This window comes from Mugil cephalus, chromosome 19 (genome assembly GCF_022458985.1).
Source record: "Mugil cephalus isolate CIBA_MC_2020 chromosome 19, CIBA_Mcephalus_1.1, whole genome shotgun sequence".
In the NCBI taxonomy this organism is placed as follows: domain Eukaryota; kingdom Metazoa; phylum Chordata; class Actinopteri; order Mugiliformes; family Mugilidae; genus Mugil; species Mugil cephalus.
Window position 1 is genome coordinate 6,481,066 of NC_061788.1, and position 15,558 is coordinate 6,496,623.

At 40.8% G+C, this 15,558-nt stretch overlaps 1 protein-coding gene across 5 annotated transcripts in view; it reads left to right on the forward strand.

Moving 5' to 3' along the window:
- garnl3 (GTPase activating Rap/RanGAP domain like 3) overlaps positions 1-15,558 on the forward strand; it is a 79,433-nt gene that overhangs the window by 46,199 nt on the left and 17,676 nt on the right. For 3 of the 5 annotated variants that reach the window (XM_047569422.1, XM_047569425.1, XM_047569424.1), the window contains exons 6-20: positions 1,131-1,195; positions 2,534-2,597; positions 2,765-2,791; positions 3,037-3,112; positions 3,756-3,854; positions 3,951-4,054; positions 7,346-7,454; positions 8,045-8,090; positions 8,217-8,323; positions 8,411-8,526; positions 8,990-9,112; positions 13,362-13,436; positions 14,437-14,551; positions 14,666-14,692; positions 14,778-14,882. In XM_047569422.1, the coding sequence (XP_047425378.1) occupies positions 1,131-1,195; positions 2,534-2,597; positions 2,765-2,791; positions 3,037-3,112; positions 3,756-3,854; positions 3,951-4,054; positions 7,346-7,454; positions 8,045-8,090; positions 8,217-8,323; positions 8,411-8,526; positions 8,990-9,112; positions 13,362-13,436; positions 14,437-14,551; positions 14,666-14,692; positions 14,778-14,882 (1,258 nt within the window). The remainder of the gene's footprint in view (positions 1-1,130; positions 1,196-2,533; positions 2,598-2,764; positions 2,792-3,036; positions 3,113-3,755; positions 3,855-3,950; positions 4,055-7,345; positions 7,455-8,044; positions 8,091-8,216; positions 8,324-8,410; positions 8,527-8,989; positions 9,113-13,361; positions 13,437-14,436; positions 14,552-14,665; positions 14,693-14,777; positions 14,883-15,558) is intronic. The other 2 variants (XM_047569426.1, XM_047569423.1) reach the window with 1 other exon arrangement.

The window sequence follows — 15,558 nt, forward strand, 5'->3', positions numbered from 1 at the left end:
TTTCTGCTCTCTTGACTTTCTCTGTTTATTCTCTGTTTTTGCCACTTCTCTATGGGTGAATATTGGTTAGATGTATCTAACATGGCACCCATGAAACATGTGACCAGCTCAGAAACGATCAGCATAGAGGGACAGCTCAGAAAGTCCATTCCCTAGTTGGCCAGACTCTCTCTAATATACGGCTCTGGTCGCCATTCTGCAGCAAACACTTTTGACTGATTGACTGGTTGATGGATTACTGTGTAAAACTCATTATACAGTTGTAGTTGTCTGAAGTTAGGTTACCTTTCTGTAGTTTAGTTAAGCAGTTTCAAAGAAACGGGTCCGGCCCTTCTAAAAGGTCACAATTCATTGGGGTATTCATTTTTATTCTTCTTTTCGTTAAATAACCACTGATATTTTCATAACTGTAAAATTACAAATTGACGTGTACAACAGGTATAATCTGTAGAGATACATCATTTTCCATTTAACAACTTGTTGCGGGAACTCATCGCATGTTTTATTCCTGTAAAATCTTCACACTTTAATGGTTTCTTCTTGAAGTCACACTTGTAGGTGGTACTTATTTATTTTTCTCCGTGTTCTAAATATGAAAAAGCACAATATGTCATCTTACACTACTACTGCACTTTTGAGTCACCGCATGCGTAGGTGGTGTGTGTGTGTGTGTGTGTGTAGGTGGAGATTGCATGGTAATTATTGTGTGTTTGTAGTTTAGTGATTCAGTTTCATGACCAAGATAGCTTGGATCTAATTTTATCCGCCGGCCTCGTCTGGAACCTGATTAGGGCGGCGCACCTCCGCCGCCTGATCACATTGATTCGTCTTGTTTCTGTCAGACACTTACTGGTACAGGATGTTGTTGTTGTTTAACAGAACAACTTTATTTTAGCTACGGTTTAATTTGGTCACCTCTAGTTATTCTTTGGCTAATTTAAAAAGAGATATGTTTGAGGTTTTGGGTATACAACTTTTTTTTTTATATTGCATTTTATGTCATCTCCCCTTCATCAGTCTCCAAAAACAATCCTACATATAGACGTGTTTTAATTGTGTCATTTACAAAAGAAAAAGTGAATGAAACCAGCTGCGCTAAGAGTTTCTAATATTTGATCTGTGTCGCTCAGGGCACTCTGAAGATCAGCCTCCCCTACAGCCCGACCAAAACACTATCAGTCAAGTCCATCCTGAGGTAAGGAAGTGCAGCCTGCAGCCGACACAGTCCATTCACTCTTCATGACACATGAATGAGAACTAATGCGGCTGTGATCTCATTCTGCTGCTGAGACGTAGTCATTTGCATACAGCGCCGCCTGATGTGACTGCATTCAGAGGCTACATCCTACTCCATCATTATATAAGCGGCCTGGTGTTCTAATATCCATTAGGGAGGAGAGTTCTTCATGTCCAGCCGACACATTCACTCATATTAATGGTGGTGGTTTACACTGTTGAGGTCGTGTAGTGTAAATGCAGGCACGGAAACCTACGTTGGTGTCTGTAGCCCGGTCAGCGTCTTTTTTTGACTTAACCAGGAGTTAGACAGATCCACGCACTGTGAAGACTAGTTGACTGCTGATGCTATTTAGTTTAACATAAGACAAACAAACTTCCCTTGTTAGTGGAATAATGGGGACCAGCGTTTCGCTCTCGTAAAATTCTGTGGCTCGCAGTTGAGGCAAGAAGTGATTCAGTCCTGTAATTAAAATAATGAAAAATAAATTAAGATAAGATATAAAACGATTAAAAGACTGTTACTGTTAATTGCGATGCATGAGTAATGAATTTAGTGACGTAGACGTCTAAATTTAGCTTGGCTTTTGGTGGTTTAGTTGAGTAGTTTCCAAGACAGAGGCCAGGCCCTTCTGAAAGGTCACAATTAATTGGGTGGTTTTTGCTCTACACATTTATTGTAACTTGTGTGTGTTTTTTTCCCCCATTAAATAATTGTGAAATTACAAATTGACTTGTAAAACTGTGTAATCTGTATTATTCAAGGCAAAATGCCGGAAAGCACTGATTTAATCTTTAAAGTTTTACAATTAACAACTTGCAATTGCATTTCAGTAGTTAAAATAATGAAGCTAGAAACAGATTAAAACAGTTTTTAGATATTGCATTAATTATACTGTGGTATACTGTAAGGAATGTGTGATGGATCAGTATGTAAAAAACAAAGTGGAGAAAATGTTGATGTGGAATTTCAACTAAAACGTGATATGGTTTTGTTGTGATGTGGCTGTTTTTTTCTTTTTTGTAGCAGCAAATGTCATGAGTAACACGATATAAAAAGATGCACGAAACAAGAGATTAGAAATTCTTTAACATGCGTCACTGCTCAGAAGCTGAATGAGTAGAAGTGGCACAAGCTGAATGAGAAATCCCCCCTATCAAGTCTCTTTTTTCTGTGTTAGTCTTCAGGCTGTTTTGTCTTCCTTCAGTCTGTAACACCTTTTTTTCCTCCCCTTCTCTTTTCTTTCTTATTACTACTTCTTCCACTCCTCCCTTTTCCCTCCTGTTCCCTTTACAGTGCAATGAACATGGATAGGTTTGAGAAAGGCCCGAGGGAGATCCTCAACCCGGAGATTCAGAAGGTGAGAATGACACCAGAGTGGCGGCTCGCTCGTAATGAAATATAGCACCGGTCCATTTCATGCCAAGCCTCATCTGCAACAGCTAAACTTTATAATGGCCTCGGGCAGTGTCATTTCTAACTGGAGTGCTGGTCAGTGTGAATGACTGTTATGTCCTGTTTCCCCAGGATCTGCTGGTGTTGGAGGAACAGGAGGTATGAAACGTTGCTGCTTTTACGATAGTTTAATCCAGTTGTCTGGATTTATTTGTAAGGTTATTGTTTTTTTTTCTGTGGTTAGCAAATCACTTTTTATTTTGATCTTCTGTTCTCGTGTGTCCATTTGTTAGGTTTCATTAAGCTTTGTTTTCTGTACACCTCCTTGACAGATTGCAAAGACTTATAAAAAATGCATGAGCACTTAATAGTTTCACCTTCTTAACCCAACTATATATTTTCAGGGTTCCGTCAACTTCAAATTTGGTGTACTGTTCGCCAAAGATGGACAACTCACAGATGACGAGATGTTTAGCAACGGTAAATCCCTCTATGCTCACCTTTTATCAGTGGTTTCGCTGAGATTTTATAAGGAGAAATACATTTTACATTCTTGTCAAGAACTTAACTTGTTTAGGGTTCCAAGCAAAGAACTCCAGCATAACATACCACCGACTTTACCAGATGTTCCTGATGTGCTTGCTATGCTAGGCTAATCACTTTCGCTCATATTTATCATACAAACTGGAAGTTTCCTCAAACGAATCTTGGCAAGAATGTGACTATTACTTTAACAAAACAGCATTTCCAGGGCGCTCAAATATTGAATTTACCTTGTAGTGAGATTTTTTTTTAAATTTGGGATGTGTGTGTCCAGTTCTTCTTTGAGTTCTTCTTGTGCACATGCATTTGTGGAAGGCGTGGTTAGGGCGCATCTATCTCACCTGGCAAGTATTTTCTGATTGGCTGGTTGGTCGTGATATTTTCTGATTGGTCGCTGACTGAAGCAGAGCAGCCTACCTTCGCCTCATCTATAGATTATTCTTTTAAAGTCTAAGCGCGGCGAGTTTTATAATTTTTCGACGTGAGGAATGTCATATATGGCGCGTGAACTTATTGAAATGCAGGAGACTTGAAAGCCCTGAGCATTTCCTACAATTGAGTATGTCTGTGTTCCCTACAGAGACGGGGAGCGAGGGCTTCGATAAGTTTCTCAATCTGCTGGGTGACACCATAACACTGCAGGGATGGGCAGGTTACCGCGGAGGGTTAGACACCAAGAGTAAGAACCTTTACACCTGCACACAGTTTATTGGTTTCACGAATGTATATGCCATGTAACGTATATTTCCTCCTCTTTATGTTATTTTATCCACAGACGACACTACAGGAATTAAGTCCATCTACACGGTGTATCAAGGCCATGAGCTCATGTTCCATGTGTCCACCATGTTACCCTACTCTAAAGAGAACAAGCAGCAGGTGTGTGTTAATGCTATAGATTGTGTATAAATGTGGACAGCATGTTGCCACTTCCTGGTATTTGCCTAACTGACGCTATTTCCCCGAGGATACAGAGAGCGCCATCTTGAATATGGAGTCTGTGCAGTAGTCTAAGCTTCGAAAGTTAAATATATATCAATGAGCCGCCACACTTCCACAAAACTCACTCGTGTTTCGTTTAATTAACACTACTCTCTATCTCCACCAGTTACAAGAAAAATGTTGGATTATACACTGTATTTGTTTTTCCAAATAGTTTTTACGGGACCGCTTTACGGAGCGGTTGGCATGGCAACTGGTAGTCAACGTTACGTCATAAGTCTGGTCATATGTTGTTTCTTTAACCGTCAAATACCTAAAACTTATCCAGAATATTGACACTTGAACATGCATCAACATCATATTAACTACTTAAAATGACAGAAAATATCCTTGCAACCAAGCCTGTGAAACCAAGCCCAAAACAAGCAATTTATGCTAAGGAGCTCCCCTACTGTAGGTCCCCACCACTCTGACTTACTTATCTGTACAGCTCTATTTTTATTTATTTTATTTGTAGTGCTTATTTTACCGTTTTCATATTTGCACTACTTTAGCCAGGAGCTACCACCCAAAATTTCGTTATGTACACACATAAACAAATTGTGGGTACAGACTGTCAATTTTCATCCATGTGGACGGATTGGTAAACTGTGCGCAGTTCTGCACAGTGCTTTTGAGTCGTTCAACCCCCACCGTGGGTTGAATCCATTCTTTTACTCATTTCTCTTTCTCCAAGTCTTAGGCAAGGCAAAATGCTCCTACACTCCACCATCAGTCACACTTATTTCCATTTAAGTGTCAGCAGAAAAATCAGTTTGCCCCAAACTGCCTCTGATTGGCTAGAACTTTTTTGCAATCAGGGTCAGAGCCAGTTAGAAGCGGGATGCGGGTGGGAGAGAAGAGTTTCACTGGGACAGAGGGGACGGGCATGACAAACTATCTTACATTTAAAAAAAAATATCGAAATGATCTGCTTGAGAACGTATTCAGGGAGCTGGAAACAAGCGCAAATAAGCAGCTACACTTTAGGAACAAGCCCAAAAAACTTGTGAGCAGCTTCACTGAAAATTAAGCCCAAAGTCACTTATAATACCTGGCAACATTGGCATTTTAGCGTTTTATTTAGCCTAAGTCCCTTCCACTTATGACATATACTGCAGCCAGACACCAGGGGGAGCTCTACTTGCTTTGGCTTCTTCACTTTTGAGTGACTGTTCCTCCCTCCGTCTTTATACAGTCTTTGGCTAATATGAGTGCTTGACATGCACTTTTTGTACAGACTCTGATTGTAACCAGAGGATGAATCTTATTCTTCTTTGGTCCCCAGCACCATCATGAGGTTGCTTTCCATGGCATGTCGTGACAACATTTTCCACAAATATTCATCATATTTACCCTCGCGTCCTCTGTATATTAAAATGTAATAAGTGTGATGACTCCGTAATTTCTGCCGTAGAACCATCATGAGATCAGAATCGACAAATTCCCAACAACATTAACTATTAGCATGTGTGCCTGCTTGACGTCAGTGTGATGCTGATGTTAGCATTTAGGTCATACTCTGTTGTGCCTAAGTATAGCTTGGTGAAGCTGCTGGTGTGGCAGAAAACACTCACATCAGACTGGCAATACCTATGACTTGCAGTAAGTTTAGTTGTGCATCAGGCACACGTCTCCATCTCCGTCGTTTAGCAAAAAAAAACAAAAAAGGAAACCGGTTTTCTGCAATGACAGTCAACTTGGCAATCAGTCACTTTAGGAAGAGAGAAGAAGAAAATGACATTATTGCTCCATTCCATAATGCCAATAATGGTGAGTATGATTTTAAAAGAAAAAAAAGGGGGACTGGTGCCTGGCAGATCTGCTACATAATTGGATTTCTCCTCAGGTTAAAAACAAGACATTCTGCTGGACAGTAATAAGAAGCCGTCTGTGCTTGAACCACATGTGGGTCCAGGTGTCTGGTAGTGACAATGGCTTAAGGATACTTTATATCACGTCCGTGAAATATAAAGCAAAGTCAGGTCACTTTAGTTGATGCAGGGTTAATTACTGACTGTATGTGTGGTGTTACTGGTGATGGGGCTAAATGAGGACACAGAATGACTTCACTGCCTGGCCTCAGATAATGCGGTGGCATTTTTCAAGCCAAAGACCAAAATATTAATAATTGTATTAATATTGATCATTCTTGAGAGTTGCTTATGAAAAAATGGTGACGCTAGTTCCCGAGGAAATGCCAAAAATACCAGTACGATGCCTGTTGCTTCTTTTTTGTTCTGTCTTGGATTTATATTTTTTTTTAATTTAAAATGGGGGTGTGTGTCCTTTAATTATCACAAACGGCCACGATTATCTACAGCTAATTTTGTGGGAATGCTGATTTTATTAGTTTTCTTTTGTCCTGAGGGTTAAGCGAAATTAACGAGGCTTTATTGACAAGAGTTAATTTAACGGTGCCGCAAGCCCAAAATGTTAATGTTGAGATGTCTTCTTGAAGGAGCGTTGGAGGAATTGATGGCCATTAGGGGATGGTATTACAAGAATTGCAAATAATAATGATGTCAGGTTGAGAAATAGCTGTGGCAAAACAAGCAGGTGAGGGTTTTTTGTAGTAAGTGTATGTGCCTCTGAAGTTCTGTGATCAAAGACTTGATTAGTTCCCTGTTCATCCCATTAGAGTGATGCAGAGAAGTTAAACGCTGCTGTGTAATTAATATTTTTATGTCAACGTGTGTTGTTTTGGTTTTATGGTACAAAGCCTCCCTCATTAAAACATTAGTGAAAAAGACCTGCAAATTTGGCGATTAATTGGATCATTTTGCAGCTTAAGAGCCAAATGTTTCCTCCACCATGTTTCCCACACGAGTCAGTGTGAGTTTAAAGTTAGTTAATGTAGTTTGCTAATGTGACCATGCAAATGCATCAGGCTCAGTGAGACGTTAATGTCTTCAATATCTGCAAGGAACGATCCACACATGCTCTTATTAATCCAAAACCTGTCTGATAATCATCATGTTCCAAGTCTTCTTCTGTGTCACTGTAATCATTTCAAAGAGCTACTTCTGCAAGTTGCCTGTTTACCAGACTAAAGGTTGTCTTTCTCCCTGTAAGTGGCAAAAAATCAATTATTACAAGACAACCCCTGTCACAGCAGTGCTTTGGTTCGGTTTGCTGTTTTTATTTCTCCTAATCTTTCGTGTCTTTCTGGTTTGTCGTCTCTGCCAGGTGGAGAGAAAGAGGCACATCGGAAATGACATTGTCACCATAGTATTCCAGGAAGGGGACGATGCGTCGTCGTCCTTCAAGCCATCTATGATCCGATCGCACTTCACCCGTATCCTTCACGCGTGTCATGTTCACAGGGGGTACCTGCTAATGAATACCTGAAATATACCGACCGGCCACAACATTATGACCGCTGACAGGAGAAGCAAATAACATTGATGGTCTTGTGACAATTCAGTGTTCTGTTTGGGAACTTTGGCATTTGGCAAATGGCATTTGTGAGGAGGTTACTTAGACATGTGCCACCCACCTAGACCAGACAAGGCACCCTAACCTCTTAGTGGTAGCAGCCATCCCCAGTAGGATTTTGGTCTAGAAACAACTCAAACCAAAAAAAAAAACATGAAAAACAGCACAAGGTGTTGACCTGGCCTCCAAATTCACTAGATCCCAAGCTGATCAAGGGATGTACTGGAACAGGCCTGATTCACCTCAACACATAGGACCCAAAGATCCCCACTAACAACATACTGTTGCCAGACACCAAAGGACACCCTCAGAAGACCCATGTCCATACTCTGATGTGCAGACACAAGGGAGAACTTCACAATATTAAGCAGATCGTTGTATATGTGACAATATATATCGATGCTGTTGTGTCTTCTATGTTGTTACTGTTTCCTATAGTTTCCCCTCCAGATATTTTTGCATTAGTTAGGTATAATAGCCAGAATGACAGTTACAGGTGAGTGAGTGGCTTTTTCTACCTTGATTCTTGCTACTAAGTGAAGCTGGAATTACACTTAATTTAAATAAATAGTTGCTGACTTATATAATCTGACACTATTGTTATATCTGCTCTTTGCTACAGGTTGAAGATTTTCTCAGAGGAGAGCGTCCCCCTGTTTGGACCTCCTCTCCCCTCTCCACCTGTATTTACTGATCACCATGAATTCAGGGACTTTTTATTAGTCAAATGTAAGAAATCATTACTTAAATTACATCAGATCTGCATCGTCCACGTTTCATTTTTTCCTCACTGTGATCTTTCCTCGTGTCTTACAGTAATCAATGGAGAGAAAGCCACACTGGAGACGCCAACGTTTGCCCAGAAGCGTCAGCGGACCCTGGACATGTTGATCCGCTCGCTCTACCAAGACCTCATGCCCGACCTGCACAAGGTACGCAGCATTTCCAACCAACGCTGGTGTGCGGTGACTTGGATGCTTTTTCTACATCCAAATCCTTCTCCTCCTGACTCCTCCCTGTCACTTCAGTCACTGCCAGCGACTGAAGCCACTGCTGAGCTTTGTTCTGCTGTTTTCCACTGCAGCCCTCAGTCTGCCTCCGCATACTGCACCACACAGACTGGATCCTGCTGCAATGCTGACTTTCTCAGCAGGGCGTCCTCTCCTCACATCACTTTTGTTCTTATTTACTGTGTTTTTTTTTTTTCGTGTTTTTGGTCCCCTCCTTTCACTGTTGCTCCTAACACTGCTTAGTTTCTAACTGTGTTTCACTGCTGCTGTTCTCACCCCCTGCCAGGGTCAGTCTCTAAGACCCCTCTGTGCTTTCTCTTCTTCTCTGTGTGTGTGTGTGTGTGTATGTGTGCGTGCGTCGCGTTTTGTGTGTTCGACGTTTTAGGTTCCCTTTTCTCCTCAGAACATGCTAAACCGACGGTCCTTCAGCGACGTGCTGCCTGAGTCTCCGAAGTCGGCACGCAAGAAGGAGGAGGCGCGGCAGGCGGAATTTGTCAGAATAGGGCAGGTAACTAAGGAGAAAACACGCAATCACTCACACATTAAACACAAAGGAAGTCTGTGGGAAGCAGCTGACATAGGTGCACATGTACACACCAGACACGTGGATACTAGAGAGGATGCAGTGACGTAAGATGTCAACACAGATATGATCACCCAAGAGTCCTAGACACACGTGCACACAAATTATTAACATTTAATCACTTGAAAGGTTTATAAATAAACCCTAATAATGCCTTTCATATCTTGGGAATTGACTCGAGATAATTTACAGAGTTCTGACAAATTGTCCGATGGGGCCTTGGTTTAAAGACGTGTCAATATCTGGCCATCGGTGGGCACATGTGGCCCTAGCTTTAGCTGTGTGTCCTCCACAGTGGGTGCTAGTCAGATTCTTGGAAAGCGTGTTGGATGAAAAGCTGAACAAGCCGGTCAGAGTCGTCACCATTGTTGCCTTCAAATTCAACTTGTGAGCTGATCAAGTTTTGTGCACAAAAATAGATATGATAAAACACAGAACAAATATATTGGTCAAATATATGGAGCTCTTTCCATTGACTAATTACAACATAAAACAATTTAACAGTATAAAAATTAAATAATTCTCCATGTTCTAATGACAAGGAGAATTATTCTTTTATAAACAGAAGTAATTAGCGCAAATTAGTGTAATAAAAATATAAATATGACAATGTAAACAGCACAACAACAGTGGAATATGAAGTCAGTTGAGCAGATAAGTAAAACAAAAGCAACAATGTAATAATAAATATAAGAATTGCTCAGAGAGTGAAATTTTGGCTCATTCATTTTCCATCAAAGAAGTGGGTCTGTATCCTGTGTAGTTGAGTACTGACACATTTCAACAATGGCATCAGGGCCAGAAGCTGTGCTCACATGATCTCTGTGAGGAGAGATTTACTGGACATATAGTAGAGAAACTGTAACAAAAGCATCGATCTTATTACACCGGTATCGATCCAATACCGATACTAGTCTTGGTATCGATACTATCTCTATGTGTCTGCTGGCATTTGGCCGTTGGCTGTGTCGACCCCTTGTTGCTGGTAGTTTTTCATGTACTGTCGAGGATAGTTAAAGGTATTTGTCATAACATGTCTGTGTGTGATGTTGTATAAATTACTCCACAGTCCAAGGAGGCAGGTAATTCCTGCACAAATGGCAGCGAAAATAATTTTCCTTTGTCCAAGGAAACCATTTGATCTATTGTAGAGAACACTTTGGCCTTAAGCTGTAATCAGTAATAATACACCGCGAGGAACGTTATATAGATTTCCTGTCCGTGCTGAAAAGCTGTTCACTACACTCTAATCTACAAGCAGCACAGGACCTCTTAGCTCTTAGGTACAGGTGAAGTGAAGCTTTGTTTCCTGTTCCTGTTTCTAAAATTTCCTCAAACAAAAAGTTGTTTAGTTGTAGATTTCTGGGATAATTCCAGGAAATCAGGGCACATTTGTCACCAACTCTAACACTAATAGAGAACCTGTTATCGGCAGTTATCTTGCATGAAGTTATTGATTATTCTTTGCATGTCTTTACAGCTAAACCCTTATTTTTAGGAAATTCGGATGAAACTTTCCAGGGCACTTCTTTTAGGATAAGCTATAGATATTTTTTTTTCCAGTCTATCCTGTTGACATCCGTTCGTCTAGGCTCAGTAACTCTTTGTACCGATAAAGTCATTTAAAAACTGAGTGAGCTGAACCCCTGCCTGCAGGAGGATGAGGGAGGAATAATAATGCAAGAAGAGGTCTCTTAGCCTCCATTAGTCATTATGATGTAATAGCCATTACACCTGATGCAATCACAATTATGCAGCAGCAAAGTCTGAAAACACAAAGGAGAAAACAGAGGCTTTCAAGGCACCGTCTGTGGCGGTGAACTTGTTCGACCTTTGTCATTTTGGAAATAATTTGTGTCAGGGAGTCTGGGAGATAATCTGTATTTTAAACAGATTTCTGGCCTGTTGTGATACCAGGTGATGTTGCAGGATGACATTACCTAATGCGTCTCGGAGTCGTGTTTCTTGTTAGACCTCACGATCACGAACGTACAAGGTGGAGGGAAAGAAATACGAAGTGGTCACAACTCCCACGACACTCGGAACAACTTTCTTAGAGGGATACGTTTCGACCAATCATTCATGCAACTTAGAAATTACCGTCAGGAAGCAGAAAAAGGTTTAATATATATACTCCAATCAGGCATAACATTATGACCACCTTCCCAAATAATTGTGACTCATTAGAGAATGGACATGGTGTTCCTGGTGTGGTCTAGGGCTAAGTTTATTCATAACTTATTATATAAACATATTTTTAACCACTAATAATTTAAAATGACTTTGCCATCACTCACTGATTATGTGTCCTTTCGTAAACCGGTGCCTTTTAAAGTGCAAACACGTCTGACATCAGATTGTTTAACCTCATATTAGATTGCAGCCTTTGTGCAAAGCTGGTTTGTTCATTTCTCGGTCACCGTTAACCATCACAGCCATAAAAGACTATTAGAGGAAATTTGGTTTTGTACCTTTTTTAAACTGATCAATTTACATCTCAAAGTAATTCAGTCTCTCATTTCCTTTCCTTTTTTTGTCTCTCAATTTCCAACAATTGCTCCTCGTGTCATTGTGTTTTCTACCTTGTTTTTTGTCTCTCCCTGCTCATAAACACAAAAGCAGAGGCATCGACACATTGTGCTGTAAAGCATAAACACAGTGGAAGGCAGACGTGACGTGTCATTGATTATCTCGTTTTGCAGGGACAGGACATTTGTCCTCGACTAAACTCACTGTGTGTGTGTGTTCGCTCATTGTGGGATTCACATAATGCACAATGATTTCATGGATGTCTGATAGGTCAGAATATGTTTTTTTACAGGTATTTTTTCACTGTACTGCTGAGCCATTATACCGTCGGTTTGGCATTGACTTCATTATGTCCAGACTGCCTCTTTATGCAGATATGTAAACGGTGATGGCGACTGTGCAGACTGAATCTGATCAGATGGTTGCTGCTGAAGCATTAGTACAATTTGTATTCAGTTCATATCAGTTATTTCATCAGTTTTACTTATTATTCTGACATTTACTTCTGCTGTCGGTCTGTGTGTCTGGTCTGTCACAGCTCAATAAGCGTAAAAAACAAGGAGACGACAATGGCAGGCTCTTATTTATGAGTGTGTAGTTTCACCAAGCTCATGCTTATTTATCCCCTGTAGTTTCTCATCTAAACTCTTCTATCGGATAAACATTGCAAGTGTTTTTTTACTATTTAGTGTTTAGTGTGATGTGCGTTGTTCTTATGATAGTTAACGTGACCCATTAAATAGGTAAAATAACAGTGGGCCGACATTTTTAAAACTTTGCTCTTCTCCCTTTCAAGCAGTGAAATCAGATGTTGCCATCTCACTGACATCAGGCATCGTGTGGATGTTACTTAGACATGTACCTAAACCACACCAGGCACCCCCACCCCATAGCAATTACACTAATTGATGACAGACACGCACACACAAACAGTTAAAGAGCAACTAAAAGAAAAAAACATGAAAAACAGCACAAGGTGTTGACCTGGCCTCCAAATTCACTAGATCCCAAACTGATCAAGTATCTGTGGGATGATCCAACCTATAGGACCCAAAGGCCCCATTAACAACATCCTGTTTCCAGACACCACAGGACGCCCTCAGAAGACCCATGTCCATTCTCTTAAGAGTCACAACTGGTTTGGAGGTGCAAGGGAGACCAGAACAATATTAGGAAGGTGGTCATAATGGTATGGCTGATTGTGTTTGAACACAGCTGTACACTGACAAGCAGCCAAACTTTAATTAAATGTGGTTGGGAAAAAAATCCCCTTTTTTCTCACTTCAGCAGGGCATCAGGGCATCAGGGCCCCGCGTTAGAGTGAATGTCTAATGAATTCACATTTCTGTAGCAGAACTTTATTGTTTATTTATTTCTTTAGTTCTCTCTTATCTCATTAATTAGCTCACAGCCCCTTCAGTTTGTCAAGTGACCCTTTGAGGGAACTTGACCCCTCCGTTGGCAAACAAAATAAATGAACCGGTGTCAACTCGGCCAGCTGCAGTAGTAAAATGATGCTCACACATCACTGCACCAGTGTAAACTATTTCATAAGATATTAATATTCATTACATGAAGATGTTTTTTTATGATTATATTGTGTGTATTATATTGTGAGTCATTTCTGATGCCATTTCTTCTCCAGGCTCTGAAGCTGAAGACCATCGTGAGGGGAGATGCCCCGACCAGCCTCGTTACCACAGGCCTGTGCAGAAAAGAGGTCAGAAAAGAGAGTCAACGAATCCAAAAATATGCATTTCTGTAAACAAAGTTTAAGGATAAACATGAGTTTGAGTATTCATAGGAGCATTATATATTTGAGGTTACCAAATGATTGCACCGGCATTTAAATTGCACCAATTTTTTAGTCATCCTTGATGTGCAACTGTAACTACAGTTAGATATTTATGGGCCAGTTGTTCAAAGGTAATCTGACCAGATTTGATTATCAGAGCACATTTTGAAAATGGGTTGTTCAAAACGGAAAGAATGATTCTGAAATCGGATTAGGTCACGTAATCCAATCCTAGTTTCAATCAGGATAAAACCTTCAGTTTGTGTTGTTGAAAACTTTTCAGTTGGATTTGGACTTTGGACTTTGATCTAAAAAGAACAGGATTATCCTGATGATCCCAACAGGGGGTAGAATTTACAGGTCAATTTCAGGAAGGAAATGTAGTAAAACTTGTTTAACTGTTGGTGATAAAGTAGACATAGGTTACCAATTAAGACTTTCAGTATAGTGAAGTAAAGATAAAATAAAAAATGATCTTGTCCCCATTAAATAATCTCCCAAACAGATTCCAGTAACAAATAAAATAATATATTATACATCTTGAAAATTCTGGTCTCTCCTCCTCAGATTAAGAAGAACCCTGATTATTCTTTATTTTGTTAACTACTGGACATTTAACCTTTTTTATATATAGTTTAAGATATTTTCAAAATATCCAGGATGTATTGGTTAATGTGTATTTGTTGTGGCTCATAAAAATTTTGTCTTAAAATAAGAAACATAAAGTGACATCAAATGGGAATTTTGATCTGGATTAAATGTTTTGGCCCTATGAGCTTACATGCAATATACTGATATATATGCATGCTGGTTTTCTTGACTTTGGAGCATATTCTACCTCATAGTGTCTTTTTTTTAACTCTATATTGACCTGGCTGAACACTCACATGCACATATGCTATATTTGTGTGCACGTATGCTGCAGCCATGGGAGTCCCAGTTGTTCTGCAGTACATTCCCCTATGAGATCGTGTGCGCCGACTCCTGGGGTCAGTCTCTCCTGGCTGCCACCGACGCCGCCGGGGTCATGCTGCTGGATGGTGAGGTCCTCCTAATTAATTAATATATGTGTGAACCCAGCCATCCGTATTCATTCAATACTCAGCCGAATGTCAAAGCCGATGGTGATAATGACGACGTTGTCCACGTTTCAGGCCCCGATCCAGCGTTGTCCAGCGGTGGTGAGTGGCTAACGACGGATAATACAAATTAGGAAATTTTTGCCTTTTTTTCCCTCTTTGTTTGATGACGTGATTTGTGTTTCAGAGCCGCAGACTTTGCCCCCGGTGCAAGTGTTTGACAAAACCATGGCGGTGAAGCAGATGCACGTTCTCGAGCCTCAGGACCTGCTTATCACCCGAGCCGACAAAGGTGGGCCGAGTCCTTTGTTTCCTTCCGCGTCCTTCTTTTTCACCCACTCTCAGGCTCGGAGCAGTATTTACAGCGCACCATCTTTCTTCTTGTTCCTCTTCCTCATTTCATCGTGGTCATCTCTCTGTGTTGCTGAGCACATACTTACCCTTTCCACCTCTGCTGGTCCAGTGAACACATTGATCGCTGGCTGCGATCTAAGGCAGCTGACCTATCCACGACCAATCCCTGTAGGGCTTGTATACACTAGTGTCCGTCTGTTTATCCTGCAGGACTAGATTGACTGTAAGAGTGAAGCGAGCCGTAAAGGGCTGATGGATACGCTGACAGATAAAATGAAACATAAAAAAAAAAAAAAAGGAACACACAAACAAAGAAGTCGCTGTGTCCTGACAGAAAGCTGTACGTTTTGTCTCGTGTTTGCTTCGACCACAAGGGCATGTAATTAATTACCCTGCAGATGATTAGCTAACCCTAATATTGACAAACAGGGTTGACTTGGGCTTGATGGTGATTATGGGACGGCGGCACAAACATTTGTCACGACTCTGCTGTGTGTGTGGGCCTCGATAAAGCTTCTGAGAAAGCACGAGCTTGAGAAGCCTTCTAGTAATCCACCCGCACGCCATTGTGCGGTCGTGGGAGGATGCTAAAAAAGAAAGACAAATTACGAGTA